Genomic DNA, 23,134 nt, shown 5'->3' with positions numbered 1-23,134 from the left:
GTGTCCGGGGAACAGGGGATGGTTTTGGGAGGGGAGTTGCTCAGGTGAGGCCGAGGGCTGTGGCAGGCGGAGGGAAGGTGGTTGTGGGGGGGGGAGAGGTACCCTGGCCCTTTGCAGTGGGGACCCTGCAATGAAAACTCCTTCCTGATCCTGGGGAAGCAGGAAGAAGGCTTCTTGCCAGCCAGGGGCCCCCTGAGGCCTGGGGAGGAGGAGAGAGAGACAGAAATAGAAGCAGAGCAGGAGGGAGGGGGATGGGTCCGGGCAGACGGGGTGGGAGGCAGCAAGGACAGCGCCAAAGAAGCGCAGGCCAGGAGGCTTCCTCGCCCGGCGGCGCAGCCACGCTCAGCCGGCTCGGTCCTCACGACTCCCGAGTGCGGACGGCTTCCCACGCGCCCGGCACCTGCTCGCAAACCCTCGCCGTGCGTGAGTCGAGAGCGTGCAGCCGGGCGCCCGCGCCCAACGCTGGCAAGATGTAGTTCCTCGGAGAGGGAGCGCGGTCGCGTTTATACTCTGCAACAGGCGTAGAGTGTGTGCGCCCACTCTTCTCGAGGAGGAAACTGAAGTTCAGAGAGGTTGAAGGGCTTGCCCCAGATCGCACAGCCAGTAAACGGCAGAGCCGTGATTGGAAGATTTACTGCCTCCCGAACCTGTACACCTAGCCATCTGACTCTGTCGTCTGCTTCACCTGACAAAGCTTTACTGAGCCTGTTCCGTGTACCTGGCCCTGCGCAGGGAATACAGCCGTGAAAAGAGACAAATAAAGAAAATCCGAAACTCCTGCCCCGAGCTTATATTCCAGTGGGGGAGACAGTGAATAAGCAAGTAAATAATGAGTGTCTGGTGGTAAATAAGTGCCATGTAAAGAATGAAAACAGGGTGATGGGGAAAGGGAATGACTGAGAGTCCTCCCTTAGATTGGGGGCGATCAAGGAAGGCTGGAGGTGAAGAAATGCATTGTGGGAAGGGCCAGGGAAAAGCATTCCTGGCAAAGGGACTGGCATGTGCAAAGGCCCTGAGGCAGGAGTGTGCTTGGTGTGTTGGAGGTAGTGTGTCTGGACCAGAGTGAGGGGGAGAGTGGGAGGAGGGCAGAGGGGAGAGGCCATCAGGGAGCAGATTCTGCAGAGCCTTGTGGGCTGTGGTCAAGAGTCCAGATTTTATTCTCAGAGCTATGGGAAGCCCTTGGAGGGTGTTCAGCACGGGCGCGGTTTATGGTCTGATTTCTGTGGAGACCCCAGCTTTGGAAGGGGGTGTGCCTGCCTTCAAAAGAAGTCAGGAACTGCCATCAGCACCATATCATCGGCATATTTGGGGGCCATGTGGTCCCTGGGTCAGCCCGTTGGATGACACCCACCACCCTCTTTCCTCTGTGACCCCAGGCCCTCCATTTGCTAGAGAAGTATTTATCAATGCCAATGACGTGCTTGTGTTTTTTCAAAGTTGAGAAATTTAAACGCAAGGATGGATAAGCGTGGCTGGGCCCCCGGGTGAGGAAGCCTCCTGGCCTGCGGTTCTCTGGTGCTGTCCTTGCTGCCTCCAAGGAACAGATCCACCGGGTGAGAGAGGGCGTGGGCCCTTCCAAGGGGAATGTCCGAGCACCTGCTCTGTGCCTGGCCTGTGCTGGGCACTGGGCACCCAGCAGTGACCAAGACAGACCACCCCCCCCCACCCCCAGCCCTCCTAGAGCTCAGGCAGACAGATGGCCATAGGGCTGCGATGGGACAAACAGGAGACTGGACTCCCGAGGAGCCACCTGACCCCGCCCAGAGGTTCAGGGACCTGTCTTAGTCAGGATCTTTGGGTAACAAGGGACCGGAACTCAGCTTAACTGAGTTAGGCGTAAAAAGTGCACATTTGGAGCTGATAAGGAGACAAGGGAAAATTACGAGGAACTTGACCTTAGAGACTGGAGTCCAGTCTCCCCTCCACCAAGACACTCTTGATTAGGCCTTGGCGTCTCCAAGCAGAGATTTACAACCTTATATCCATTACAGCACTCCTGTTCAAGAGGGTCATATGCCTGAACTCAGATATGTCCTATAGGATTCAAGTTTTTGGGATCAAATATTAATTGACCACCTTCTCTGGGTTCTGTGCTGAGCATGCAGAGGTGGATTTGGGAAGGTACATTTGGCTGCAAGAAACAGACAACCCACTTACCATGACTTAAAACACTTGGTTATCTCATTTAATAGGAAGTCTGGAGTAAGGGAGTTTGGTGGTTTGCTGCCATGGCTTGTTGATATCACCAATGACCCAGTTTCCTACCCTTTTGTTCCACTTTCCTTAGAAGGATAGCTTCATAGTCTAGGCTGGTTGCCTCCTGGTCACAAAATGGCTGCCACAACTCCAGATCACACATCCTCATACCAATGAACAAAGCAGGAAGGAAAGGAACAAATGGAAGAGTTTTCTTTGTGTCAGGGAAGAAAAAAATTCTAAAATAATAAGACTAACAGCAATAGACATATATATTGGGCTTAACCTGTGCCAAGAACTGTTTGAAATTCTTTACATAAATTACTTCATTTAAGAAGCCCTTTAGTTATATGACCACTCCAAACTGCAAGGGAGCCTGGGGAAGCAGATGTCAGGCAAAGGGGGAAAGAAATTCATGCCCCGGGCTGGGCACCTTGCTGTCCCCACCTGTACTGGGCTTCTGTCACTCACAAACCATCCAGTGCAGTGGGAGTGGCTGTGGGGTTGTGTGTGATTTCTAGTGCATGGCTGTATTCCAGCCTTTTGTCTCCTAATTGAGAAAACACTTGAGAGGGCAAAGGAGTGAGGGCCCTAGGATTATGGGGATGCTTCTGACACGGCCACGTATAATGTGACCGAAACTCACCCAATCAGAAACTTCGCTGGGTTCCTCTTGGTAATGAATTTATTCAGACACACCTGACAATGGATTGTAATGTGCTGGTGGCTGTCACGCTTTTCCATTTATCTACTGCCTCATAAAAAAACAAACGTAGTGGCATAAAACAAAAATTATTTTATTATGCTCCCAGATTCTGTGGGTCAGGAGCTCGATAAGGGCACAGTGGGGATGGGGGACGGCTCGTCTCTGCCCCAGCTGGGAGCTGGAATCATCTGGACGCTTCTTTGCTCACACATCTGGCTCCTGAGCTGGGATGACTACAAAGCTGAGCTCAGCTGGGAGTGTCAGCCAGGGTAGGCACATGCGGCCTCTCCACCTCGTTTGGGCTTCTTGAAGGATGGCGGTCGGGTTCCAAGAGGGAGAGTCCAAGAACATGGGTTCCAAGAGAGCCGGGAGGACTTGGCGTTGAGAGTCACATGACTTGACGTCCACGGCACCCTAGTGGTTGAAGAAATCACAAGTCCACTTTGGATGAGAGGGGAGCATTGAACCCCACCTCTTTTTTTTTTTTCTTTTTTCTAAGATTGGCACCTGGGCTAACAACTCTTGCCAATCTTTTTTTTTTTCTGCTTTATCTCCCCAACCGACCCCCCGTACATAGTTGTATATCTTAGTTGCAGGTCCTTCTAGTTGTGGGATGTGGGACACCACCTCAACGTGGCCTGATGAGCGGTGCCATGTCCATGCCCAGGATTTGAACCCTGGGCCGCCGCAGCGGAGCACGTGAACTTAACCGCTTGGCCATGGAGCCGGCCCCTGACCCCACCTCTTGACCAGGGGAATGCCCAACAATTTGTGGCCATTTTTTGAAAACCACAACACATGCCATGCATGAGCTGGAGATGCCAGCAGACGCTTCAACAGCTGGCATTGTTGTCAGAATCAGAATGCACACGGGCTACGCATTGGTGCAAATCCTGGAACAACCACTCCCCTCCTGCCCTCTGTATCGGGTACTAATTCTTTCGTTTCTGAATTACGGGAAAGTCTAGGGGGTCCTGGGGGAGGGCTGGGACAGCATGGGTGGCATGGGTTTGCTTGGGGGGACTTGGGGAAATAGCTATTTGCTAACTGGTATGACAGTATTTCAATGTTTTAATAACAGAAATAGTACTACCTTTGGGAACCCATTGGATATTAGTCCTGCAGGCGATTCACAACCTTGGAACCTCCATGGACCATTTTAGGCATCTACCAGGTCCATCTCCCACCTTCTTCCTGCTGATAGAACTCGAAGTTTGTTCGGTGTTCACCATCCCTGGGGCATGTTCCCAGGGGAGGGGCTTCTCCCTAACCTCAGGGGAGAATCTTGACTAGTTTCATGCTATCTTTGTAATTACATCTTCCTTGCCAGTGATTGGTTCAGGCTGGGGAAATGACTAAATTCTAGCCCATGAGACAAGCATGCCCATCCAATGAGGAGTTTCTCTGAAAGGTTCGCCTTGCTTTTAAGAACCATGGAAGAAAAATCAGGGCCCCAGACAGACATTGTGGAGCAGAGGCAAGCTACCCACACTAGGCCTTGTCCAAATCCGTCACCCACAGACTCTGTGAGCATAATAAGATGGTGGTTGTTTCACTCTATTACGTTTGAGGTGGTTTGTTCTGATCTGGAGGATATTGTTTGTGTGTGACAGCTGGAGCTGTGGCTGCCCTCTTGAGGCCACGAGGCAGCCAGCATAAGAATCAGCCAAGAGAAATGGAAAGAACTTGGTTCCCCAATGACCTTACTGAATGAATGAATTAATGAGTCCTCGAACTGCCCTGCCAATGGACTTTTTGTTATGTGTGATAATAAATTCATTTTTGTTTTACCCATTTGTGTTGGGTTTCTGATTCTTGTTATAGGATAAAGCATCCTGATTCATATAGACCTCCACCCATCCTAGGAACACATGGAAAAGACTTCACACAGACAAGGAAACACAGGGACATATAAACATGTGCGTAAATACACATCTGCACACACATGGGCCTGAAGATGCTATTATGCATCCTCAGGTGGACTCAGGTTCTGGCAGGTACTCCCTTGCACACATATACACACACACTCACAGAAACCAGGCACACACAAATGTACACAACTAGTCCTGAATTTGCCTGCACCATACAGACATCCACACTCGGTCACAGACCCACAGTCACACGCACACTCAAGGAATCACTTATTATAGGAGGGTCCAATTGCTTCCTGTTTATTTGTGCATATTGTATAAAAGTAGGAAAAACCCATTTCTTTGGGGTCTGAGCCAGGACTGCAGCTCCATAAATAAGGGGTGAGAGGAAATAACTTAAGGTGGGCGTGGGGCTTAGTGCATAAATAAGGTCTGGGGTCCCAGACAGGCTGGGGGTGGGTCCAGGTTCTCAGAGGCACAGGTCTCCGCTGGCGACACAATTCAGGTCCCGTGTGAGGAGGCGGAAGAGGTTGAATGTGACAGAGGCCTCGAGGCAGCCCCAGGACTCCTGGGAGAGAGAAGAGAAAGTGGTTCCCATTGCCCGGGCCCCAGCCTTCCCCCTTACCCAGGGCTCTGGCGTCCATTCTCCTCCCAGTCACTCACCTTCTTCTGGACCTCGTGGAGCTGGCGCAGCCACTGGTGGAGGCGGCCCCGGGGCCTGGGACCCGCTGTGGGCCGAGCAGGGACCTGTGGGCAGAGGAGGGTGGTGTGTGAGGCGGGGCCTGGGCCAGAGGGGGACAGATGGGGGGTCAGAGCCCACACACACGGCCTGGGCGCCCGAGCACTCACACAGGCTTGGAGTTCAGAGTGGATGTGACGCAGCGTGTGAAGCGGCCGGTCCAGGATGTCCGCCAGGGACGAGTCAGCCACCATCGCCAGGATCTTCAGTGTCAGAGCTAGCTCGGCCTCCAAGGCCACGGGGCGCTCCCACACCTGAGGACAGGTGAGAAAGAACAGGTGAGGGGCAGCTGGGGTGGAGACGTAGGAAGGGTAGGCGAGAAGGCCCAGTTTAGTGGGGACAGGAGGGGAGCACAGGGGAGGAGGGCAGGGGACAAGGGCACTCACGATGGGTCAGGGCAGAGGGAACACATGAGGAAGAGTGGAGATGAAGACGATAGAGGGGAGGCAGGGGAGAGACAGGTGAGGGGTGAGGGAGAGGCGCATCGTGGGGGTCACAGAGGTTTGCAGAGACAGGAGGAGAAGAGAACAGGTGAGGGGGACACTTGGGTGCGTAGGTGAGAAGGGTGAGTGAGGGAGGACTGTGTGCTGGGAAAAGACCCATGGAAGAGAGTAGCCGAGGGGCAGAGGTCAGAGTCAGTGGCAAGGAGGACAGGGAAGAGGGGAAGAGGGAATCGGTGTGGAGAGTAGACAGTGACAAGCTGGGCAGGGCAAGGCGCACGGGTGGGGGACAGACCGAGGGGAGAAAAGAAGGGAGAAGGGAGAAGGAACGAGGTAAGCGTGGAGGTGAGCGGGACAGGTGGGGGAGACAGGGAGGTGCAGACAGGCAGGGAGATGATCAAAAGGGACCAACGGAGGATGGACAGAGGCACAGGACAGGGGAGGAGAGGCCAGAGAGAGAGAAGGACAGGTAACATAAAGCAGTTGAGGGGCCACTTAATGACACAGGGAGAGAGGCCAGGGGAGGGTGAGGCGGGCATGACTCCCAGCTCACCTGCAGCTGTCGCAGGTCCCAGGTTGTGGGGAAGACAGGGGAACGGCAGGTCCAGTTCTCCAGCGAGTTTTCCTAGAGAGCGAGAGCAGAGGTTAGCCCACAGTAGGAGTGCTGGAGGCTAGCCCATGGCAGCAAGGATGAAGGACTAGCAGGAAGGCTTCAGAAAGGATAGAGGTTAGTCATAGCTGAAAAGCTAGAGGCTAGCCCACAGCAGGAGAGAGGTTAGCCCACCATAGCAGGACAGCAGGTCCGCTACAGTAGGAGGGCTCCAGGTTAGCCCACAACAAGAGGGACCCACCAAGGCATCTTTGGCCTTCTTGAAGGCCTCCAGCTCACTCGGAGACAGAGATTTGAACCTGCCGATATCGCAGCTCCTCTGGGTGGTGGCAGGCTTAGAAGTGGGGACGGGACCTGCCCTGGCCAAGCCCAGCCCCGCGATCACCAGCACCAGGACCCGCACTGCAGCCATGGCCAGATCGCAACAGCTCCCCCAGCTGCATGGCTCTGTTTTTAAGGAGGCCAAATGAGCAATCTGTGTGTGGAACCGAAAAGGCAAATGGAAATTGCAACCTCCACTTTGACTTAAAACGCGCGAGTGGGTGGGGCCGGCCGCTGAGCCAGGTGAGCTCACAGGTGTGGGCGGGGCCAGGTGAGAGGAGAAGGAAAGAAACGGAAACCCCAAGAGGGAGCCTGACAAGTCCCTGAGCCTAGTTAGGAGTCCCTGGGACTTTGGAAAGCCCCTGACTGAGGCTGAGGCAGGTAGAGCGACAGGAAGATGTCACAGAAGGGCAGGGCTGGGCCCGGGGTGTGTGGGTGGGGCTGCCTGAGTGACAGACGGAGTTTCCTCTATTGATTGAAGCGTGTTCCACGAACTCACTCGTCTTACGCTCCGAACATTCCCGTGACTAGTTATTTTCGTGATCAGCCCCATTTTACTGGTGAGGAAACTGAGGCACAGAAGCCCAAGTGCCTTGCCTAAGGTCCCTCACCTGCTTAATGGCAGAGCTGGGATTTGAACGGAGTCCCATGCGCTTACCTCTTCTTCTCTAAACAGCCAAAGTCACAGACGCCCAGCTCTCCTTTCTCTCTCTCTGGGGAGCGTGAAAGGGGAGGGACCTCCTTACTCGCTGGGGGCAAGAGGACTTGCTGGGGCCGGAGGGGCTGCCTGGGGAGAAGGCAGTGAGAAGGCTTCCAGAAGGCAGGCAGAGTCTGGCTGCTTTGCCATCATCACCCCCCGCGGTAACAACAACTGTGCAGCGGGTGGGGAATTGTTGGGACGTGCATGGACTTCCTGTTTTTCATTCCTTTATTTTTTTCTTGGCCCTTAGGCGCAGAAAGTTATTAATCACACTCTTCAGGTCATAAGAGAGAGTCACAACCGGCCCACGAAAGACCCTCTGAGGCTTTACCCCACCCCATGTCCTGTCCCCACTCCCACCCCTGCCCCTCAAGGCACCCCTTTAATACACTTGATACAGAGCTGCAAAGATATATCTTTATCACTTGTGATTTCGTGTGCGTATATGTTTCTAATTTACATAAATGAGATTATGCTATAAATCTAGTTGTATCTCCTTTTTTTCTTTTTTAATATAACAGTGCGTTTCTAGATCTCTCCATATAGGGGTGTATATCAAGTTGGCTGTTTCTGACTGCTACACTGTGTTCCATGGTGTGCCCACAAGTCAGTTGTGCTTACCTAGTCCCCCAGTGATGGACACTTAGGTCGCCTCCAGCTGCCCATCACCACAAGGCTCACGAATTTCCTTTCTAAGCGGTTTTCTAGGACACGCACCCAGCTGGTGTCGCCTCGCACCCCATGCCCCCTCAGCTCATTTTTTCGCTCGCTTGTAGATTTGGTGGGCTGTTCCCGCACGTGGTGACAGTTTCCCACCTTATGTGCCTGTATCTTTCTGCTTCTCCACCTGAGGTCTTTCTCCCGTCTGCGGGCAGAACAGACCGGAAGTGCTGAGATTAATCCCCCAGGGGCCATCTTCAACCAGCCAGGGAATAAATACTTCTGCCTCCCCCTTCCTCAGTGGGTCACTACTGAGGTGTGCTCTCCATGATGCCTCAGGGCCTTGGAGGGTCCCCAGGAGGAAGGCGCTCTGGTTGTGCACAGCAGTCACCCTTTCTGGGCTGGGACCAGGGTGAGGAACCAAGGTACCTAGGATGCAAAATTTAAGGAGGCCCTCACACTCAGCTTCCAGTAAGTGTGCTGGATGCCTCGCTGCCTCGCTCTGGTCCAGACTCTGCACCACTTATTGGCTTTTTCCTCTAATTTCTCCACTCACTTGTGTTTCTTGGGGGTAGCTCCCAAATAAACCACCTGTACCCTTGGCTCAGAGTGTGCTTTTGGGAGACCTCAAACTGAGACATATCTTCAGGGTCACAGGGCATACCTGTTCTTATATTGTCTAGTCAACACTGTCCAATAGAACTTTCTGCACGGGTGGAAGTGTCCTATGTCTGTCCTATCCAATACCGTAGCCACAAGCCACATGTGGCAGCTGACTGCTTAAAATTTGGCTAGCGCAACGGAGGAAATGAATTTGTCAGTTTCTTTCTCTTCTCTCTAATTTAAATTTCATTGCTCTACGTGACTAGCGGCTACCGTAATAGGCAGCGCAGTTCTAAATTCTCCTCTATTGCTCTCCCAAACCGTGGCATCTGCTTCCTTCCCTCTGGAAGTGCTCGAGTATCCCCACAAAGGTGTGGCCTCCTCGACCCCGGGATCTGATTTAGACGACGAGGTCCTGGACTTTGACTATGAGCCTGATGCAAAATAAATGAGACTTTTGAGGTTGTGGAAAGAGAGGAGTGTCTTTTGCATATGGAAAGAATATAAGTAATTTGTGACCAGAGGGCAGACTATAGTGGTTTTAAAATATGTCTTCAAAATCTTCGACCCCTTCCCCACTGAGCAGCAGATCCATCCCCTTCCCTTGCATCTGGGTTGGCCGTAGAAGCCCAAGTCGCCGTCCATCCGTGCTGCGTGACCCCTGAGGCTGTGTCAGAAAAGGCGAGGCAGCTTCTGCTTGGTTCTCTTGAGATTCTCAGCCTGGGGAAGGCCAGCTGCCATGTGAGAAGGATGACTGCCTGGAGACCACCACGCTCCCACCTCACTCGCATCGACTGCCAGCCACGTGCATGCACCATGTCAGACACTCAGTTCGGCTCTCAGATCCCCCAGAGGATGGTTGGGGCTCTATCACCTCTAATCCCCACCCTACCAAGGACCCCACAGAGCCATTTTTACTCTACTGCTCCCATGCCTCTGGCGCCCAGAGAGCAAAAGAATTATATATGCACACAAATATTCCTCTTATATACAAATGTGTGTGTGTGTGTGTGTGTGTGTGTGTGTGTGTGCGCGCGCATGCGTATGGTTACCATTACTATGTAACTAATATTCCAAAACTCCAAAAATCGTAATTTGGCCACTGTGTATGGTGACCAGCACTGGGAATGTGTAAACAGAGCTCTGATTATTGTCCTGGCAGTAACACTTTAAAAAAGGAATTAGAGTCTCATATTATAATATCCCAAATGTCCAGGATACAAGAGAAAATAATTCATTATACTTGACATCTCAAGAACCAGAAAGGGGCCGGCCAGTGGTGCAGTGGGTAAGTTCGCATGTTCCGTTTTGGCGGCCTGGGGTTCGCTGGTTTGGATCCTGGGTGCGGATGTGGCACCACTTGGCAAAAGCCATGCTGTGGCAGGTATCCTACATATAAAGTAGAGGAAGATGGGTATGGATGTTAGCTCAGGGCCAGTCTTCCTCAGCAAAAAGAGGAGGACTGGCAGCAGATGTTAGCTCAGGGCTAATCTTCCTCAAAAAAAAACAAAAACAAAAACAAACAGGAAAATTTTAGATAGAATGGGAAAAACCAATAAATAGATTCCAATACCAAGAAAACACAGACATTGGAATTACCTGACAAGAATTTTAAAGCAACTGTTGTAAAAATGCTTCAAGGAGAAATCATGAACACTCTTGCAACAAATTAAAAAAGAACAAGTCTTGGCAAAGAAAGAGAAGACATAAAGAACCGAACGGAAACTTTAGAACTGAAAAATACAAATAACTGGAATAAAACTCATTGGAAGAAGTAAATAGAAGACAAGAGATGAGAGAGGAAATAGTCCATGATCTTGATAATAAAGCAATAGAAATTATCCACCCTAAACAATAGACAGTAAATAGATTGAAGTCCGAACAAAAGAGAAGTAGATTTTAAAAAATTAAAAAAGACTTTTGGGACAAAAGGAGCCTTGGCAACTTTTGGACAATAAAAAAAGTTCTAACATCCACATCATTGAGATTCCCAGAAGAAAAGTAGAAAAAAAACTAGGTCTGAAAAAAATATCTGAAGAAATAATGGCTGAAAACATTCCACCTTTGGCAAACTATATAAACTTACAGGTTCAAGAAGCTGAGTGAACCCCAAACGGAGTCAATGCAAAGTCATCCACATTCGGGTGCATCATAATCAAACTTCGACACAGATCAAACCAAGGACAAAGGAAGAATCTTGAAAGGAGCCCGAGAGAAATGGCACATTACAGTTTATAGGGGACAATAATTCGATTGACAGTGGACTTCTCTTCCGAAACCACGGAGGCCAGGAGGAAGGGGCACATTTTCAAGTGCTGAAAGAAAAGAACTATCAACCTAGACTTCTTTATCAAGCGAAACTATTCTTTAGGAAAGAAGGTCAAATAAAGACATTTTAAATGAAGAAAACAAAGAGAATCTGTTATCAGCAGACCTATGTTAAAAGACTTGCTGAAGTTCTTCAAACAGAAAGAAAATGAACACCGGAGGAAACTTAGAACATCAGGAATGAAGAAAAGCTTACGGAACAAATCAGTATGTAATTAAATACAATAGACTATCCCCCTCTCGAGTTTTAAAAATAATATTAGATGTTTGAAAGCAAATTATACTACTGCCTGATGTTATTCTCAATGTATTTAAAAAGATATTTAAGATATTTATGTATTATAAAGAAGAGAGGGTAAAGGGATCTAAATAATGATAAGGTTCCTACATTTCATGTGAGGTGGTAAAATGTCAATACAATTACAGTGTGATCAGTTATATGTGTATTGAAATCACAGAGCAACCAATAAAAAAACACTTAAAGAGATATACTCAATAACACTATAGAGGGGCAGCCCTGGTGGCCTAGTGGCTGTTTGGCATACTCTGCTTTGGTGGCCCTGGTTCAGTTCCTGGGTGCAGACCTACACCACTCCTCTGTCAGTGGTCATTCTGTGACGGCAGCTCACATACAAAAAGAGAGAGAGGTTGGCAACAGATGTTAGCTCAGGGTGAATCTTCCTCAGGAAAAAAACAAAACAGGGGCCGGCTCTGTGGCCGAGTGGTTAAGTTAACGCGCTCTGCTGCGGCGGCCCAGGGTTTGGATCCTGGGCGCAGACGTGGCACCACTCATCGGGTCACGTTGAGGCGGCGTCCCACATCCCACAACTAGAAGGACCTGCAACTAAGATATACAACTGTGTACAGGGGGGTTTGGGGAGATAAAGCAGAAAAAAAAATAGATTGGCAACAGTTGTTAGCCTAGGTGCCAATCTTTAAAAAACAAAACAAAACAAAATGCTGTGGATAAAGTGAAACAAAACAGGAAAAATATTCAGGTAATCCACAGGAAGGCGGGAAAAAGGAAACAGAAAAGTGAAAAAAAAAAGGAACTGAAAGAAAGGATGGCAGACTTAAGTGCCAATATGTCAATAATTACAATACATGTAAATGGTCTATATGTGGACAGAGATTGGCAGAAAATGTTTTAAAAAATGATGTGTCTACAGGAAATCCATTTCAAATATATGGCGCAGGTAGGTTAAAAGTAAATGGATGGAAAAAGATATAACAATCAATAGAAAGTTGGAGTGGCTATACAAATAATAGATAAAGTAGGCTTTAGGAAATTCCTAAAGAAAATGATCAGAGACAGAGAAGGACACTACATAAGGATAAAAGATCAATGTACCAAGGAGACAAAATAATCCTAAATGTTATGCACCAAATAACAGAGCTTCAATACGCGTTGAGAAAAACCCAACAGAACAGAAAAGAGAAATAGGAAAATGCACAATTATGGTTGGGTGCTTCAATATCCCTCTGTCATAATGACTCGACAAAAGATCCACAAGGATCTAGTAGACCGAACAATGCCATCAACTAACAGGATCTGATTGATCTTTGAAAAACATCCCACCCAACCACTCTAGAATATGCATTCTTTTCAAGTGCACATGGAACATTCAACAAGATAGACCATATCCTGGGTTATAAACCCAACCTCTACAAATACAGAAGAATTAATACAGAATGTATTCCCTGACCACAATGGAGTCAAACTAGAAATCCATACAGAAAGACAACAGGAACATCTCCAAACACTTGGAAATTAAACGATGTACTCCTGAACAATCCATGAGTCAAAGAAGAAATCTCAAGGCAAATTAAAAAAACAAAACAAAACACTGAACTAAATGAAAATGAAAATAAACCGTATAAAAATTTGTGAGATAAAGGACAGCAGTGTTTAGAGAGAAATTTATAGCATTAAATGCTTAGGTTGAAAAAGAAGAAAGTTCTCAAATCAACAATCTAAGTATGCACCTCAAAAAACTAGTAAGAAAGAGAATAGGGGCCGGCCCTGTGACCAAGTAGCTAAGTTCAGGCACTCTGCTCCGGCGGCCCAGGGTTTTGGCGGTTTGGATCCTGGGCGCAGACATGGCACCACTCATCAGGCCATGCTGAGGCAGCATCCCACATACCACAACTAGAAGGACCCACAACTAAAATATACAACTATGTACTGGGGGGAATTTGGGGAGAAAAAGCAGAAAAAAAAAAGATTGGCAACAGTTAGCTCAGGTGCCAATCTTTAAAAAAAAACAAAAAAAGCAAAGAATAAACCCAAAGGAAACAGAAGGAAAGAAAGAAGAAAGATAAGAGCAGAAATCAATGAAATAACCAGAAAAACAGTAAAGAAGATTAATAAAATAAAAAATGGGTTCTTTGAAAATATTGATGATTGACAAACTTTTAGCAAGGCCGAAGGATTAAAAAAGAGAGAAGACACAGATGACCACGATCATGAATGAAAGAGGAGATATCACTACAGACCTCACAGACGTTAAAATGGAAATAAATACTACAAGCAATTCTACTCGTACACATTCTATGACTTAGACAAAACGGATAAATTCTTCAAATACCACAAACTACCAAAGCTCACCTTAGATGAAAGAAACAAGGTGAATAATCTTATTAACTGTTAAAGAAATGTAATCTGCAATTAAAAAGTTTCCAGGAAAGAAATCTCTGGGTCCAGATTCACTGTAGAACGCTATCAACCATTAACTGAAGGAAAAATTACCACCAATTCTTTACAACCTCTTCCAGAAAGTAAAAGAGGAGGCAAGACTTCTAATTCATTTTATAAGGCCAGCATTATCCTCATTCCAAAATCAGACAAAGACAGAACAAAAAGAAAGAAAGAAAGGGGAAAAAAAAAGGAAATTGTAGGCTAGTATTCCTCGTGAACATAGACAAAAAAAAAAAAACCACCTAAAAATTTAGCAAATTGCATCCAGCAATAAAAACACATATAAAAAGTCAGTATATACCCAGAAGGATTGAAAACAGGGACTCAAAAAGATACTTGTATGCCTATGTTCATAAACACAGAAAGTAGATTAGCGGTTGCCTAGGGCTGGGAGCACGGGAGAAGGAGGAATTATTGCTTAATATGTAGAGAGTGATGTTTGGGGTGTTGAAAAGTTTTGGAAACAGATATGGGGGTGATGGTTGTACCATATTGTGAATGTACTTAGTGCCACTGAATTGCACACTTAAAAATGGTTAAAATGGAAAATCTTACTTTATATATTTGTTATTGCAATTGAGGGGCAAAAAGTTAATCTTATTGGAAGAATAGTTATCCAAAGCAAATAAAGATGTTTTATATTTTTTAAAAAATCATACACCATGACCAAATGGAGGTTTATTCCATGAATGCAATACTGGTGCCATATTTGAAAATCTTTCAGTGGAATCTACCATATTAACAGGCTAAAGAAGAAAAATCACGTGATTATATCAATCAAGGCAGAAAAGGCATTTGACTAAATCTAACATCCATCTCTGATTAAAAACTCTCAGCAAACTAGGAATAAAAGGAAACTTCAGCTCGACAAAGAGATTCTATGAAAAACCTTCAGCTAGCTTCATAATGGTGAAATACTGAAATATTTCTGAAATATGGTGAAATATACTGTCACCCTAAAATCAGGAACAAGGTAAGGATGCCCACTCTCACTATTCTTCTTATTTTTATTGTGGTAAAGTACACACATCATAAAATTTACCTTCTTAACCATTTTAAGGGTACAGTTCAGTGGCATTAAATACATTCACGTTGTTGTGCTATCATTGCTGCCATCCATCCACAGAACTCTTTTCATCTGGCAAAACTGAAACTCTGTACCTAATAAATGGTCACTCCCTATTTGCCTTTCCGCAAGACCCTCGCAACTGCCATTCTTTCTGTCTCTATGAATTTGACCACTCTGGGTACCTCATATAAGTGGAATCACACAGTATTTGTCCTTCTGTGACTGGCTTATTCACTTAGCATAATATTTTCCAGGTTCCTCCATGTTGTAGATGTGTCCGAATTTCCTTTCTTTCTCAGGCTGAATAAAATTCCATTGTATGTGTATACCACATTGTGTTGATCCGTTCATCTGTCGATGAACACTTGGGTTGCTTCCATCTTTCGGCTTTTGTGAATAAGGCTATTATGAACACGAGTGTACAAATATCTGTTTGAATCCCTGCTCTCAATTCTTTTGGGTATGCGCCCGGAAGTGGAATTGTTGGATTATGTAGCATTTTTAATTTTTTGAGGAGCCGCCATACTGTTTTCCACAGTGGCTGCACCATTTTACATTCCCACCAATAGTGCACAAGGGTCCCAATTTCTCCACATTCTCACCATCACTTGTTACATTCTTTTATTTTTTTACTAGCAGCCATTCTAATGGATGTGAGGTCTCACCACTCTTACTTTGTTAAGTACTATGTTTAGTCCTAGAAGTCCTAGCCAGTGCAATAAGGCTGAATAAATAAACAAACAAAAGGCATAGAGATTGGAAGGAAGAAGCAAAACTCTCTTTGTTGATGGCATGAATGTCTATGCATAAAGCCACCAGGAAACTATAAAATTTCCTGGAAGTAATGAGTGAGTTTAGCAAGGATGCAAGCTACAAGGTGAACACACAAAATAAATTCTATTTCTTTATTCCAGCAGCGAACGATTGAAAACCAAAATTAAAAATGCAATATACCTTCCAATCACTAAACAAACCCCACTTAGGTATAAATCAACAAAATATGAATAGAATCTGTGTGTCAAAAACTACAAAATCCTGATGAAAGGCATCAAAGGAGCTCTAAATAAAGCTGGAGACATACTGTGTTAATGGACCGGAATGCTCAGCCTCGTGAAGATGTTAGTTTTCCCAAACTGCTCTATAATTCATTGCAACTCCTATCAAAAATCCAAGACTGCTTTAGTATATATACACAAACTTGTCTTAAAATTTATATGGAAAAGAAAAGGAACCAGAACAACTAAATTATATTCAAGAAGAAGAAGAATGTTGGAAAAATCACACACCTGATTTCAAGGCTTATTAGATGGTAATCTGGATGGTGTGGGACTGGAGGAAGCAGACACAGAAACTGATGGAAACAGAAGAGGGAACTCATGAATGGAGCCGCATGAGTATGCCCAAAGGAATGTGGACAAAGATGGAAAAGCAATTCAGTAAAAGAAGGAGGACCTTTTAACAAATGGTGCTGGAACAACTGGACATCAACAGGCAAAATATGAACCTTGACCTCAACCTCACACCTTCAATAAAAATCAATCAAAATGGGCCGTAGATCTTCAAGAAAACTGTCAACTTTTAGAAGAGAACACGGGAGCAAACCTATGTGATCTGGGATTAGGCACAGTTCTTAGATTTGACACCAAAAGCATGACTGTTTAAAAAAAACAAAAAGGATCAACTGGACTTCATCACATTAAAAACTCTTACTCTTGGGGCTGGCTAGGTAGTGTAGTGGTTAAGTTCGCACACTTTGCTTTGGTGGCCAGGTGGCCCTGGATTCGCAGGTTCGGATCCCAGGCACCCACTTAGCACTGCTCATCAAGCCACGCTGTGGCAGCATCCCACATAAAACAGAGGGAGATTGGCATAGATGTTAGCTCAGCAACAATCTTCCTCACACACACACACACACTTTTAGTCTCTGAAAGACTCTGTTAAGAGGATGAGAAAATAAGTAACTGACTGGAAGAAACTATTTGCAAACCACATTTCTGACAAGGGCTAGATCTAGAATATATTTAAAAACCCTCAAAATGCATCAATTAAAAAATGCAAAAATCCGATTAGAAAACGGGCAGAAGACATTGACATTCCACCAGAGGGAATATTCAGGTGGCAAATGAACACAAGAAAAGATGTCAGTATCACTCACCACGAGGGAAATGCAAATTAAAATCATGATGAAATGCCACGACACACCTATTAGGATGGCTAAAAATAATAAGGCTGATAGGACCAAATGCTGGTGAGGATTCGAAGAAACCAAACTCTCATACATTGCTGGTGGGAATGTAAAATGGTGCAACCTCTCTAGAAAATACTTGGTACTTTCTTAAAAAGTTAAATGTACACTTATACCCCATGTCTCCATAATCACACTCATGGGCGTTGATCCTAGGGAAATAAAAATCTGTGTTCACACACAAATCTGATATGAATGTTCATAGCAGCTTCGATAGCCCATTGAACTATTTAATACTAGCTAAGCTAATTAATATTAGTAGCTTGCAGCACTCAAAACTAGAAATGATCTGCATGCCCTTCAACAGGTGAACGGTTAAATATTCACTGTTGGCACATCCATTCAATGGAATAGTACTCAGCAATAAAAAGGAGGGAACTAGCGACACACACAACAACTCGGGTGGATTTTAAGGGCATTGTGCTGAATGAAAAAAGCCAGTCTCAAAAGGTGACATGCTATGTGAGTCCATTTATATAACATTCTTGAAGTGACAAAATTATAGAGATGGAGAACAGATTAGTAGTTGTCAAGGGCAACGGAGGAAGAGGGAAGTGTGACCATAAAGGGGTGGCATTTGGGCGTTTCTTAGTGGCGAGGAGACAGTTCTGTGTCTGGATTGTGGTATTTATACATGATAAAATGTCACCGAGTTAAACACAAAAACACACAAAAAGAAGGAGTGCATTTGGAAGCCGGTGAAGTCCGTCGGGTCCGCAGTCTAGTTAATGGTTTTGCGACAATGTCAGTTTCCTAGTTTTGAGAATGCGCTACAGTTATGTAATGATGGATACAGAGAACTTCTCCGGAGTATTTTTGCAACTTCTTGTAAGTCTACAGTATATTAAAATAAACTTTTTTTTAAAGTTAAAGTTGATAAAAATGTACTAAAAGAAAAAACCTGATCCCATGCGTATTTTTCCATTCGGCTCATACATTTTTTCCCCTTTCGTTTGTACCTCCCTCTCCACCCCTCCCTCTCCCACTCTAACCCCCTTAGACAACCACTGGGAACTCACACCTTCTCTGTACACTCATATCAAATGCAGATCCACAGCACACATTTTTATTTTTGGTTTTAGAAAAGTGCTGTCAATTATCCGGAGTACATTTTTCTGCAATTTGCTTTTCTTGCTTTGCAAAGCTACTGGAACCTATCCTGGGATCGGGGTAGGTCTCCTGGGAGGAACGCAAGGCACAGGTTCTCAGGTGGGGGTGGGAGGACCTGAGTCAGGGGACCCTGAGTGGGGTCTCAGCCCCTCTTCCACTGCCCCACCTCCCGAGGTGCCTCCTGGGCCACCTTGGGTTCTCTGACGTGTCTCTCAGGACCCCCACTGCAGGGCGGGAGATCCTAGAGGCAAACACAGGGGCATGTCCTCAAGGGCAGAGAGTGGGAGATGGGCAGAAAGAGGCTCTTTGGTTCAGCTCGGGGTAGAGGAGTTGGACTGCCCACTGCCGGGATGGACTTCAGATCCCACCCGCAGACCCCACCCCCCGACGACCTCCATCCTATGCTGCCTTCTCGGCAGCTCCTTGCCTGCGCACATCTGAGACGTCCCATTGCCCCCATGTCTCTTCCCGGCCCTGAGAGCCATCGAGGGGTCCCGGGTGGGAAACAGGAAGCCCCTGCTAGCAAAAAGGATACAGAAGAGGGAACAAGGGGAGAATGAGTGAAGGGGGACAGATGAGAAAGACGGAGGGGCAGGATTAGCGGTGGAGCGGGGATCTGTGAGGAGTGACTGAGGAGGGGGCAGGTAGGAAGGCAGCTGAGGGGAGGGACCACGGGATAAGGAGAGCTGAGAAGGTAAATTGGGGGGCCAGGTGTTGGACAGGTGAGGAGAGAGAGTTGGAGGGAAATTGGGGGAGGGAGGGAGGCTGGGGAGGAGAGCCAGGTGAGGGCGCCAGGTGAGGGGGCCAGGTGAGGCAGGAGAGTTAGGACTCCCAAGGGACTCTCTTCCTCCTCTCTGACTTGCTCCTCGCCTGTGCCCACCAACTGTGCCATTCAAGTACGTCTCCTCACAGTCTTTCTTCAACCTGACCTTGTGGGTCTCCTCACTAGTCACCTGTGCCCCTTCACCCAACCCCACTGTCCTGCTTGGCTTTGCCCCTTACACGTCCCATCTTTTAAGCCTCTGCCCAGCTGCTCACCTGTGGCAGCAGGTCCCGGGTTTCAGGTTCTGTGGAGGGGCGGGAAACACGGCCCACCGAGTCCCTAAGTATTCTGTCATCAAAGATTAATGAGCCCCTGCTGTGTGCCCTATGACCAAGTGTTTACTGTCTCGGTCCCTCAGGCGGGAGTGGGTCTGAGAACAGCAGCAGGAGGAGGTCTCAGCCCACAGCACAAGGGAGGGAGGGTGCACTCAATAGTTAGAGCCACCACTGTTATCTCCCAACCGGGAGAGTGTGAGTTCACGAGGACCAGAGACAGGTGTGCCTGGAGGAGGGGGCCGGAAGTGAGTCTATAGGGGAGGGACGAGTGGGAAATCATGAACCCCGAAGGCTACGTTAGAATGCTTACCCCATACTGGGCACTGTTCTCAACATGTCACTGTGTTATCCCCTGGATCCTCAGAGGAGTCTTAGGAAGTCAGACATCTTTTGTTTCCCATTTTCCAGATGAGGAAACTGAGGCACAGAGAAGTAATTTGCCCCGGGCCACACAACTGGTAGGTGGTGGAGTCAGAGTCAAACCCTGGTCTGCCTGACTCCAGAGCTTGCCTTCTCGACTCCCATGGGGGAGACTCACAAAGGTGGTGGCCTCTGTTCTCTCGGATGCCTGGCGACTGGAACCTCACAATGCAGCAGTCTCTTCCAGGTGGTGGGCCTCTGAGGGTGCCACCAGGACCAGGACTGGACCTGTGGTCCTACCCATTGGAGGGTTGGACTGAAGGGACGAGGACATGGAAGGGAGAGGGGAGTGTCAGGGCTGGGCCATGGATTGGGGTGGATGGATGGATGGATGGATGGATGGATGGGTGGATGGATGTTGGATGGATAGAGGGATGGATGGGTGGGTGGGTAGATGGATGGGTGTGTGGGTGGGTGGATGGATAGAGGGATGGATGGATGGGTGTGTGGGTGGATGGATGGATGGGTGGGTGGGTGGATGGATGGATGGGTGTGTGGATGGATGGATAGAGGGATGGACAGATGGATGGACAGACATTGGTCAGGGGAGGTCGGTCGGCCTCACCTAGCGTTGCCTCTGACTTCTGGTGTGGAAGGCTTGGTGCTCCTTCTCTGTGGCTGTATTTCTCTTGGAGACTGTCTCCCCCATGGGGGACTCTGGGTTCACCTTTTGAATTCTTGGGTCCTGGTCTCTGGCACTTTGCCACTGTCTGTTTTTGTGGCTCTGGCCTCTGTCTTGGTTCTGCGTCTCCATTTCAATCTGTTTCAACACCTTAACATCTCCATGGCTCCTGGGGCCCCAGCGGGCAGGGTTTAGCCTTGCTCAGTGTTTCCCAGCCTTGGCCGCACATGAGAAACACTGGCAGAGTGGATAATACTATAAGAAAAATAGCGAACATTTATTTGGTGCATTTCCTATGCCAGGCACTGTTATACTTACATTAACTCATTTACTCCCGACTGTGACCTTATGAGGCAGGTATTACTATTGCCCCCATTTTACAGATGAGGAAACTGAGACCTCAAGAAGCTGCTTCCAAATCTCACAGTTAATAATAGGTAGAACCAGGATAGAACTCAGCACTCCTTAAACTTTAACATGGGCTCGAATCACCTGGAGATATTGTTAAAAACATAGATTTCTGAATCAGTAGTTCGAGGATAGGGCCTGAGAGTCTGCATTTCTAATACTCTCCCAAGGTGATGCCAATGGTCTGTGGCTCACCCTTTGAGGAGCAAGAGTTTTAACCATGACATGTTACCTCTTCTTGGTATGGATCAGCAGTTCTCAAAGTGTGGTCCTTGGACCAGGAGCATCAGCTTCCCCTTGGAACTTGTTAGAAATGCACATTCTCAGAGCTACTGAATCAGAAATTCTGGGTGTGGGGTCCAGGAATCTGTGTTTTAGAAAGACCTCCAGCTGATTCAGATGCACGTTAAAGTTTGGGAAGCACGGATAGAGTGTAAGAATTAAGACCAATCAAATCTCTGGGACTGCAGCCCAGACATCAATATCTCTAGAGTTTGCCAGGTGATTGCAAAGCGAGCAAAGGCCGTGAAACCCTGGACTGGCTGGAGGGACAATCCCAGCTGATGTCAGTAAAGCAAATACGCCAGCTGAATTTGGAATTTGCCATCAGGGTTTGGGCAGCCCTGGGGAAGCCCAGGTGGACGGTGTCCAACAGATGGCAGACGGGAGACTGAATGTGAAAGAGAAACAGAAAGGAGGCTAGAGCCGCGAGCCTGGAATTCTTCTGGAATGAGAACCTTGGACTGACAAATGCTTAGAACCCATTGAGTGGTGGGAGGGGAGGAAGTTACCACGAGTCACCCCTGTTTTCCTAGTGGGGGGCACAAAGTAAGGGGGCTGATGTTCTTAAAAAAATTGGGGCATGATGGAGGCCTTTCTTGGAATCTTGGGGGACACATGTAGGGTTTTGGGGTGCCAGAGCAAGGATGATGGGTGTGGATGAGCTGTTCAAACGCACCCCATAATAAATAATGACAGTGGCCCAAGAGATGTGCTACATGCATTGTGCCCATGATTGTATAGACACCCCCCCAACCCCCACAACCTGCCCCACCGAGGACCCTGTGCCGGAAGTGTTGTTCTTTTTCTCCTGTTGATGAAACTGAGGCTTCCTTGTAACCATCAAGTCATCCTTGACCTCTCTCTCTCTCTTTCTCCCACTCTCTGTCTCTGTCTTTGTCTGTCTGTCTGTCTCTCTGTCTCACACCCTGGACCCCCGTACTGTATCGATTCATCTCCAGGTCCTGCTGGCTGACCTACTGCTTCCACCGTTCTATCCCTTTTCCCCGCTTCATGTTTTCCGTGTGGCACTATTCACTGCTTGATGTTATATATTTATTTGTATGTCTGTTTATCCCCTGCGCCCCAACCAGCCTGTGAGCTCTATGAGGGCAGAGACTCTGTTTGTCTTGATCTATGTTGGATCCCCAGGACCTGAAACCGTGCCTTGCTTAATATGTGTTTTTACTCATAATTTCAAATGTTATTTCAACAGAGACTAGCAGCTATTTTTTCCTACTTTCATGTAGAGTTGTTTTTTTTTTTTTGAGGAAGATTAGCCCTGAGCTAACTACTGCCAGTCTGCGTCTTTTTGCTGAGGAAGACTGGCCCTGAGCTAACATCCGTGCCCATCTTCCTCCACTTTATACGTGGGACGCCTACCACAGCATGGCATGCCAAGAGGTGCCATGTCCGCACTCGGGATCCAAACCGGCGAACCCCGGGCCACCGAGAAGCGGAACGTTCATGTAGAGTTTTAAAACTCTTTTTTCTACAACTTTATCAAGTGTATCAGGCAGGGTTCTTCCAGAAAAACAGAATCAGTAGGAGATACACATATCTCTAATAAAATCTATCCATATAGCATCTATCTATATAAACTTTATCTATATATAAACTCTGTCTATAAACTATCTGTCCATAAGCTCCATCTACCTATAAACTCCATCTAGCTATACATAAATTCCATCTACCTGTAAACATTACCTATCTGTACATAAACTCCATCTATGTGTAAAGTGTCTATCTGTACAGAAGCTCCATCTACCTGTAAACTCTACCTATCTATCCATAAACTCTATCTATAATCAGTCGGCTATGTATCTAAACTCTCCAGCATTTGTTTGTTTGTTTTGCAGGGAAGTTTGGCCCTGAGAAATATCTGTTGCCAATCTTTCCTCTTTTTTTTTCCTCCCCAAAGCCCCAAGCACAGTTGTATGTCCTAATTGTAAGTCCTTCTAGTTCTTCTATATGAGCTGCCGCCACAGCACGGCAACTGACAGATGCATGG

General features: G+C 47.2%; 1 protein-coding gene across 1 annotated transcript; it reads right to left on the bottom strand.

Moving 5' to 3' along the window:
* Nucleotides 1-5,052: 5,052 nt before the first annotated feature.
* LOC103540302 (interferon lambda-1) lies at nucleotides 5,053-7,063 on the bottom strand. The gene is made up of 5 exons (XM_008506854.2): nucleotides 6,804-7,063; nucleotides 6,506-6,577; nucleotides 5,623-5,766; nucleotides 5,437-5,520; nucleotides 5,053-5,341 (listed from the first exon to the last, which is right to left on the bottom strand). Exons 1-5 carry the CDS (start codon nucleotides 6,972-6,974, stop codon nucleotides 5,243-5,245), a joined length of 570 nt encoding a protein of 189 aa, XP_008505076.2. The 5' UTR covers nucleotides 6,975-7,063; the 3' UTR covers nucleotides 5,053-5,242.
* Nucleotides 7,064-23,134: the final 16,071 nt, after the last annotated feature.

The sequence above is a fragment of the Equus przewalskii genome, chromosome 9 (assembly GCF_037783145.1).
Source record: "Equus przewalskii isolate Varuska chromosome 9, EquPr2, whole genome shotgun sequence".
Lineage (NCBI taxonomy): Eukaryota > Metazoa > Chordata > Mammalia > Perissodactyla > Equidae > Equus > Equus przewalskii.
This window is presented reverse-complemented; position numbering and strand designations above follow the sequence as displayed.